Raw genomic sequence first — 9,805 nt, forward strand, 5'->3', positions numbered from 1 at the left:
AAAAAATAAATGATATCAAGTACTAAGAATCTTTTGCCAGTCGTTTGGCCTTAAATCATCTTACAAACAAGTTCCAGAGATGGCATTCCAGTGATTTCCTATTCACATTCTTGAGTATTGCAGTACTGACTAATATCATTTCAACCATGCAGACCATTTACCTGCATAAAGTAAATAGTATAAGAAATAAAGCTATATGAATATTTCTTGAAGGCTTTTTATTGTATTATTTATACATATTTATCTTTATGTGGCCTATACATATCCAAGAATCTTAGAATTGAACTAAAGAAAATATTTTTTGTATTTTGTATGTTGCTTGATCAGTCCTTCACCTGAGCTTCTTGTGCTTCAAGGCAAGCAAGAACACTGGGAAAGCATCACAACACACTTAACATCCCTCTCATCTCTTTTTATTAAAAAAAAAATGCAAACAGATATCTGACAAAATCCGTTAGAAATGCTATCATAGTGCACAGCTTGATTTCTGCACAACTGTGGCGAAAGGGTAAAAGTTCATCATTTGTTCATGTACAGTAGTCACTAGTCACACTGCAAACTGAGTCCCATGTTACGGCGAAGGAAGTTAATTGCTCATTTGTGTTGTTTCACTTCCCTGTAATGATGAAGCTATTCTCAGAGCCTCCTCCAGTGAAGTCTGTTCATTGAGCTGCAAGAGAAAACACAACACCTGTTCAATACTATACACATATACCCAGCTGAACAGGTAAAGGTCAATGAGTGACTAAAGGCTGGAATAAACTGCATAACATTTGCTCAGATATTGAAAAAATATTTTCTGATTTTAAAAGTTGTTGAGTGTATCCCATCAGTTGTTGGCTGTCCCATCAGACAATGACTTTGCACACAAAAGGTACCTCCTGAAAACGATTTTAAGACAGTATAAAGGTCTAACGATCTACAACAACATAGAGAGAGCTTTGGTGAGAACTAAGCAAATGTTTAATTACTACAACACTAATTTACAAACAAACCAACTGCCCAAAATCTGCAGATCGGCTCCAAATTTCAGCAACAATCTTTGACTCAAAAAAAGCAACTATGAGTGCAAAAGTTTTTTTTTTTCATTGTCCAATCGAATGAATGGAGAGGCGGGCCTTCCATTTTGGTGATGAAAGTAACCGTTGCTTAGAAAGGCCGGAAACTGCAATGATGGAGGAGAAACCTTTGGTAGTCTCAGCCTCTGACGTCACGCCCACAGGTTAAATGTCTGATGCATACAGCACACAAAAGTGGAAACACTTCAGGAGTTTCGAAGTCATCGTCGGATTGGTTGAATTCAACAGGATTTCCGGAAGACTTCAGGTGTTTGTCGCGTTCTTTAACATTACGCCTGGAAACAAAGATGCTGTGATGCTAAAAACCCTTCACGAAAGAAGAATACCGTATTGTTTACAACTGTGACGACAAGCGCTTATCAGGATCAACTAAACCCTGGATTTCAAAAAAAGTATGTGAAATTTTAAAGTTTGCAGCATAGAGTTTTACAACCCAATCTGTGACATTTCCACTCCCTGAAACGGCACGATGAACAAAATGAACTGTGATTGGTTGTTTAACATGTCGGTTATGGCTAATGAAAGCTGCCATGAATTCCAGACCTTAAAGTCACAAAAAAAATAAAATAAAAATAGCAGTGCGGTGCGCCTCGCATTTTCAGACCTAAAAAACGCATTCGGTGTGAAGTGAACAATACCTGAAAAGCAATCTGTGTGCCATTAGAAGTAGCCAGAAGTGTAATCCGATGCGCCGATAACTCATCCTGTGTGTTCCTGGAAGATGAAAATTCTGGCATCATAGCAGTCATCTGGAGAAAACAGAAGAAAAAAAACAAATACAGTTCATAACCAGTTTATAGACTGCTGTATGATTTATGTTATTTTTTTTAGTAGGCCAAAACCCAGAAAAGTGCTAGCTAGCATTTTACAACTTCCACTTCCATCATCCTGACGTCAATGGATTTTTTTGAATGTTTGTGGTTAAATGCCTGAAATAAGGTTACACCCTTTTATTCTTCTAAGCTTTTACTTGACTTGAAAAAGGCAGTTGCTTACGAATGGCTTAATAAGGCAACAGAAGTCGTCCGACAGAGGTTGAGAGAAAATGTTTTTTAAATAATGGCTGAAAGAGTTGTCAGAAAATCAGTGACGGTGACACTACAGTCAAACACAAACATAAATACACACTTGTCTGCCTCTCAAATTCACAATAGCCAAAAGCCTACACACCTGTCGTTCAGTCCCGTCCTCTGAGACCACGGTCACTGAATGAGCCCCCGTGGACGACAGCAGAGACTCGGCGGGTGGGATGGTGATCACACTGCCATCTTGTGCTAACATTGTGATTAAATTTCCAATAGCCTGTCAGAAATCACAGAATTTCCCATTCAGCACGACTATTATGATAAGCTTCCAGATTTGCTGTAGAAGTCTATGGCAGCACATATATAAACTTAAAGCACTGTGCAACGTCATGAAATTTTGAGCTTGGTTTGAAGAATCAACTGGAGTCTGTCAAACCCTTGAAGCATAATTAAAAAAACCTTTTAATAAATGCACATGCAGTCCTCTCACAAATTGTAAATTCACATCTATATATTAACAATGCTTTTGTTCAAATTTTGAATTAGGTTTTATTTTATATATTCTGCTCTCACTTAAATTTTCATTACATTTTTTTAAACTTTAAACATTTTTCATGTCTAAATAGTTTAGAATTATATATATATATATATATACAACCCGAATTCCGGAAAAGTTGGGACGTTTTTTAAATTTTAATAAAATGAAAACTAAAGGAATTTCAAATCACATGAGCCAATATTTTATTCACAATAGAACATAGATAACGTAGCAAATGTTTAAACTGAGAAATTTTACACTTTTATCCACTTAATTAGCTCATTTAAAATTTAATGCCTGCTACAGGTCTCAAAAAAGTTGGCACGGGGGCAACAAATGGCTAAAAAAGCAAGCAGTTTTGAAAAGATTCAGCTGGGAGAACATCTAGTGATTAATTAAGTTAATTGATATCAGGTCTGTAACATGATTAGCTATAAAAGCTTTGTCTTAGAGAAGCAGAGTCTCTCAGAAGTAAAGATGGGCAGAGGCTCTCCAATCTGTGAAAGACTGCGTAAAAAAATTGTGGAAAACTTTAAAAACAATGTTCCTCAACGTCAAATTGCAAAGGCTTTGCAAATCTCATCATCTACAGTGCATATCATCATCAAAAGATTCAGAGAAACTGGAGAAATCTCTGTGCGTAAGGGACAAGGCCGGAGACCTTTATTGGATGCCTGTGGTCTTCGGGCTCTCAGACGACACTGCATCACTCATCGGCATGATTGTGTCAATGACATTACTAAATGGGCCCAGGAATACTTTCAGAAACCACTGTCGGTAAACACAATCCGCCGTGCCATCAGCAGATGCCAACTAAAGCTCTATCATGCAAAAAGGAAGCCATATGTGAACATGGTCCAGAAGCGCCGTCGTGTCCTGTGGGCCAAGGCTCATTTAAAATGGACTATTTCAAAGTGGAATAGTGTTTTATGGTCAGGCGAGTCCAAATTTGACATTCTTGTTGGAAATCACGGACGCCGTGTCCTCCGGGCTAAAGAGGAGGGAGACCTTCCAGCATGTTATCAGCGTTCAGTTCAAAAGCCAGCATCTCTGATGGTATGGGGGTGCATAAGTGCGTACGGTATGGGCAGCTTGCATGTTTTGGAAGGCTCTGTGAATGCTGAAAGGTATATAAAGGTTTTAGAGCAACATATGCTTCCCTCCAAACAACGTCTATTTCAGGGAAGGGCCTTGTTTATTTCAGCAGGACAATGCAAAACCACATACTGCAGCTATAACAACAGCATGGCTTCGTCGTAGAAGAGTCCGGGTGCTAACCTGGCCTGCCTGCAGTCCAGATCTTTCACCTATAGAGAACATTTGGCGCATCATTAAACGAAAAATACGTCAAAGACGACCACGAACTCTTCAGCAGCTGGAAATCTATATAAGGCAAGAATGGGACCAAATTCCAACAGCAAAACTCCAGCAACTCATAGCCTCAATGCCCAGACGTCTTCAAACTGTTTTGAAAAGAAAAGGAGATGCTACACCATGGTAAACATGCCCGTCCCAACTATTTTGAGACCTGTAGCAGAAATCAAAATTGAAATGAGCTCATTTTGTGCATAAAATTGTAAACTTTCTCAGTTTAAACATTTGCCACGTTATCTATGTTCTATTGTGAATAAAATATTGGCTCATGTGATTTGAAAGTCTTTTAGTTTTCATTTTATTAAAATTTAAAAAACGTCCCAACTTATCCGGAATTCGGGTTGTATATATATATATATATATATATATATATATATATATATTTGTTTTTTTTTTTTTTTTTTTTTTAAATGATTCCTTGGCAAATAGCTGGGGGTAAAAATATATGTGACCCTGGACCACAAAAATCTCGAAATTGAGATTTATACATCATCTGAAAGCTGAATAAATAAGCTTTCTGTTGATGTATGGTTTATTAGGATCTGACAATATTTGGCCAAGACAAAACAATTTGAAAATCTGAGGGTGCAAAAAAACTTAAAATACGGAGAAAATTGCTTTTAAAGTTGTCCAAATGAATTCTTAGCAATGCATATTACTACTCAAAAAATAAGTTTTGATATATTTATGGTAGGAAATGTATAAAATATCTTCACGGAACATGATCTTTACTTAATATCCTAATGATTTTTGGCATAAAAGAAAAATCGATAATTTAAATAATAATTAATTTAATAATAATAATCGATACCCCAGTGACTTTGTGCTCCAGGGTCACTTATTTTATTCCATTTCAGTTAACATTTATTTTAATGTTTTTTTATGCTTTCAGTTTTAAATACTACACTGTAAAAAAATAATAATTATCAAAGTTTTAAATAAAACAAAGACAACTGGAACATGTTTTACAAGAAAATACTACATTGTAAATAAATAAATAAAATAAAAATAAAACAAGGATTATTGGAAAATTCTATTTTAGTCTTTCTACTTCAAAATTCCTTGTTTAATTCAATGTGTTACTTCGCAATCTTATTTCTTAGTAATTGTGAAATTTACTTGAAATTTCAGATTTGTATTTTATTTGATTTCTTTCAGTGTATAATAACGCTGATGCAAACCTGTGATGCGTCATCTTGCGTGATGAGCGTAACATGCTGTTGTTCCGTGACATCAGAGATGTCTTCACATTTCACAGGGCTTACAGTCAGGGAGGGGTCATCTATAACCTCTGAATACAAAACACAGCCCAGTTTCACTCATAAATTATTATCAAAACCTAATCTTGTATCTATGATGTATATATTTTTCAAAACCAACCTGAAGGGGGTTCAAAATAGCCCTCTGACTCCTCCTCTATAGGCTCCGAGTCATTGTGTGCAGTACGTTTGTGAATGACTAGTGTGGAAATCTGCTTGTAAGTCTTTCCACAGTGGTTGCACTTGTAGGGTTTGCAGGGAGTGTGCACTACATTATGTTTGTATAGACTGGAGTACTCCGTGAATCGCTTGTCACAACCGGGAACTGTGCAAACATACGGCCTCTCTCCTGCATGCAATAAAGACGCTAGTTTAGATATTTCACATTCAGGGTTGCACATTATAAAAAATAGAAATTCAGTCATTATTGACTTCCCCGCATGTCTTTTTAAAATCCATAGGAGTTTAATTGTAAACGACGGTAATTTCTGGGTGAACTATCCCTTTAAGGCTAAAGAGCAGCACACCTGTATGGATCCGTATGTGGTTCTTGTAATTGGTCGCGCTGGCAAATGCCCGATTGCACCCTGGCTCTGCACAGTGATACGGTTTCTCTCCCGTGTGCGTGCGAACGTGCACCTTACAGATGTTTGAGGTAGTGAAGGATCGTCCACAGCCCGGGAATGGACATAGAAATGGTTTCTCTCCTTAAAAGAACAGAGGACCAATATAGCAGTGGTAGCAATCCACTGACGTACAGTATATTGGTAATTCATATGACAAAGCTTTCAAATGAAAAGCTTTTCAGATTCTTATGCATGCAGCCTTTTGTTTACTCGTCAATACCATGATAGTTTAACACAGTCCTGTGTGATTCATATTTGATTGATAGTTCAAGAAATAGATGGAGGATTTCAAGAAATTTGAAGAAATGTACCCGTGTGAATTCTAGTGTGCTTTTGAAGGTCCCCTGAGGTCTTGAAAGATTTCTTACAGTCCATCTCCTGACAGCGGTAAGGCTTTTCTCCAGTGTGCGTCCTGATGTGACTTTTCAAACCGTAACCTAAAAGAAAATGAAAGCAGATATATCAGAAACATACTACCATTCGAAATTTAATGCATTTATTTGATCACAAATACAGTACATTAAATAAATGATTACAACTGGTTTCTATTGTAATACATTTCAAAATGTAATTTATTTCTGTGATGGCAAAGCTGAAGCTTCAGCAGTCTTCAGTGTCACACGATTCTTAAAAAATCCGTCTAATGCCGATTTGCTGCTCAAGAAACATTTATTATTATTAATGTTGAAAACAGTTTATATTTTTGTGGAAACTGTGATACAATTCTTTCCAGGAATCTCCAGGAAATTTTAAAAGAACAGCATGTCCTTGAAGTAAAAATCTTTTGTAACATTAGAAAAGTCTGTACTGTCACTTTTAATCAATGTAATGCAAGTGTTTTTGTTACCCGTTGCAAACTTTTTGCCACAGCCGGGTAAGTCACAACAGTATGGCTTGTCACCAGTATGTGCTCTTTCATGTACCTGAAGAAAAAAAAAGAAAAACGTGAACATCTCACAGTAAACATAACGCATTGCATTTGTAATGCCATCATGCTTTTATTTACAAGCACAAATTTACAATCCAAAATAACCTTAAGATGATTTGCAGTGGTGTAAAGCTTTCCACATCCATCATAATTACACCGAAAACATTTCTCTCCCGGCAGCTGCGCATTACTGCGAATTCCTTGACCCTGAAGAACAATCTAGAGAGAGGGAGGATAAACCATTTTGAGTAACTCCGAGTTTGGCTAATGACATTTATATGCTGCATGGGATTGATATTCTCACCTGCATCTCCACAACACCGTGAGGATCACTGGTGATTAGCTCAGAGTCTGCGTAAGAGTCGATTTCTTCAATCTGGGGGAAATTAATAACTATAACTACACTTTATATATATATTGTGAATATCTTTGCACTAGGCCTAGTCATGTTGGCTGTACCTTGGTTGTGTACTGCTCCAAAGCATTGATTGTTTCTTGGTCAATGGCTCCTTCTGTCTGCAAATCTGCTACCGTGCCATTCGTCTGGATGGCCAGAATGGTGTTTGGTTGTGACACCTGAACAGCGTGATGAATGTAAGCGGTGGAGCCGTCCTCTAACTGCACCGCCTGCAGGGTACTGGGTTCATATGTATCTGCCAATACAGTATTGATATAAAGAAAGGCCATAAACCAATTAAAAAACATGTTCGTCCCAATCCCATGTAATATCATGCTGCATACTGAAAACAGAAGAAATGAAAAACCTTTCTCAGTGTGGTGGATGTAAGCAGTAGATCCATCCTCTAACTGCACCGTCTGAGTATCCTCCAGTCTTAAGCTCTCATTACCAACAACATCACACACGGATGAGCCAGCCCAGTTATTAGACTCATCTAGTGTGAATACAAAACAATTAAAAAATCAACATCATAAGCCTGTTCATAATTAAAAATCAAAAAAAGTAGATCACGCACGTCTGGTGAATCAAACATGAAGATTTGCAACATAAAGTGTAAAAATACCTGCTTTTGGAACAGCAATGTGTTGCACATAAGCTGAAGACCCATCTTCTAACTGGATCACCTGTCCTTCAACTATATTGCTGTCTGGAGAAAACAACCAGCTCTCAGTCAATCCCTCATTCATAATACCATATCAACTGTGTTCAAGAAAGAAAAAAAAAATTCCATTGTATTATTTTTTGGAAAAACAAAAACACCTGCAACTTTGATCTGATTCTTTTTTTTTTTTAATCAATAAAGAATAACAGGAGTTAAAGATTGTAGATGCTTTATTATCATTTTCAATAAATGTTCTAAGTATCTAAGCTGTCTTGTTATGTTTGGCCAATAGATATGAAAGCCCATTAATAGAATTAAATAAATATATATATAAACATTTATTTAAATTTTTTTACCCAGAATCCCACAATTCTGGGTTCATAGTTCAATTAGTTTCTTGCAATGTAAAAAAATAAATAAACAACTGAATGATATAAAAAAAAAGACATTTTCTGAGTTTACGTCTAACAATTTTTTTTTTGTTTCCAGCATAAAAGGATACCTTTTTTCACAATTCTGATGCTTTTCATACAATTGCAAGTTTATATCTCACAGTTCTGACTTTTCTTCTCAGGATTGCAAGTTTCTAACTCACAAATCTGAAGGAAATCTGAACTGAGAGATAAAAAGTCGCATTTACCTTTTTTATTTTAATTATTATTACATGGCGGAACCAGGCTTCGTTAAATATATTAAATTAATAAATACAAAAATGTAACTTTCAAACAATAAATTCAGAGATCCTGTACCTAAACTAGTTGACACTGTCATGGGTCTGAATCCCAGAGAACACATCACTGTTATTGTCAATGAAAATGTTTGACGGAAATTCCAGAAAGAATGTGCTCAAATATGAATACGAATAAGATAACCAACAAATTTGCTATTCAATGTTTATTTATTTCCTTTAGTAGGTGATGCTGAGTCTCAAAAGTGTCTCAGCTGAGCATGTTTCTGTTCAAACTGTAGTAACAGACACACCTTGGGTGTTGTGAGGTATATATGCAGTGGAGCCATCTGCTAAAGTCACAGCCTGCAGACTGACGGTGTCCATGCTCTGATCGCCATCTGAATCAGAGAGAGCCATAGATCAGCATACACTACCATTCAAATATCTCTTCTGCTCACCAAGGCTGTATTTACTTGAGAAAAATACAGTAATAATACCCCAAAATTATTATAGTTCCAAATATCTCTTTTCTATTTTAATATATGTTATAATGTAACTTCCTCCTATGATGCAAAGCTGAATTGTCAGCATCATTACTACAGTCTTCACTGTCACATGGTCGTTCAGAAATCATTCTAATATTCTTATTTGGTGTTCAAAAAGAATTTATTATTAATTTAAAAAATATAATGTTATTGTTTAAACTGATATGGTTTTCCCAGGATTATATACAGCATTATATATATATATATATATATATATATATATATATATACACATACACACACATATATATATTTTTAATGCAATTTAATGCATCCTTTCTGAATAAAAGTATCCCTTTGATAAAATGGCAACTTTGAAAAGAAACTGTTTGGAAAGTGTGCAGCTCTGACCTGCAATCCCCACGATCTCGCTTAAACAGAGAGTGACTTCCTGAGCATCTCCCTCGTGCTGGAAATCTGCTGACTGATTTATCTGAGCCAGCAGCATTATAACCTAGGAGAAATCAAAGTCTTAGGAACACAACATAACTCCATGATGCAATAAAAATGATGGAACTGTGGGCCTGAATCAGGAAAGAAAGACTCACTGTGATTGAAATGTCTTTTACAGGAGTGAGTGTCCTGATCAAGACAGGCAGCCAAGACTGCATATACAAATAAACAACATCATACAAATAAACATACAATGCAAAACCCAACATATAACCAATTAAAAACAAGTATACACCATTAACTCGCT

The 9,805-nt window shown here is 36.2% G+C and overlaps 1 protein-coding gene across 1 annotated transcript; it reads right to left on the minus strand.

Moving 5' to 3' along the window:
• Positions 1-397: 397 nt before the first annotated feature.
• Positions 398-9,661, minus strand: LOC132098312 (zinc finger protein 143-like). The gene is made up of 16 exons (XM_059504456.1): positions 9,654-9,661; positions 9,457-9,559; positions 8,872-8,958; positions 7,852-7,935; positions 7,594-7,722; positions 7,289-7,482; positions 7,134-7,205; positions 6,935-7,048; positions 6,749-6,824; positions 6,213-6,338; positions 5,803-5,982; positions 5,397-5,624; positions 5,198-5,307; positions 2,250-2,381; positions 1,718-1,828; positions 398-670 (listed from the first exon to the last, which is right to left on the minus strand). The coding sequence occupies exons 2-16, from the start codon at positions 9,551-9,553 to the stop codon at positions 587-589; spliced, it is 1,824 nt and encodes a 607-aa protein (XP_059360439.1). The 5' UTR covers positions 9,554-9,559; positions 9,654-9,661; the 3' UTR covers positions 398-586.
• Between the last annotated feature and the right edge of the window lie 144 nt (positions 9,662-9,805).

Source organism: Carassius carassius, chromosome 2 (genome assembly GCF_963082965.1).
Source record: "Carassius carassius chromosome 2, fCarCar2.1, whole genome shotgun sequence".
NCBI classification, from domain to species: Eukaryota; Metazoa; Chordata; class Actinopteri; order Cypriniformes; family Cyprinidae; genus Carassius; species Carassius carassius.

Coding starts and splice junctions, on each gene's coding strand:
- LOC132098312 (XM_059504456.1), bottom strand. CDS start 9,553: ATGCTGCTGGCTCAGATAAATCAGTCAGCAGATTTCCAGCACGAGGGA. Junction 5,308..5,396: donor CTATTTTGAACCCCCTTCAG/GTTGGTTTTGAA, acceptor TTTTGTATTCAG/AGGTTATAGATGACCCCTCC. Junction 2,382..5,197: donor CGCAAGATGACGCATCACAG/GTTTGCATCAGC, acceptor GATTTCTGACAG/GCTATTGGAAATTTAATCAC.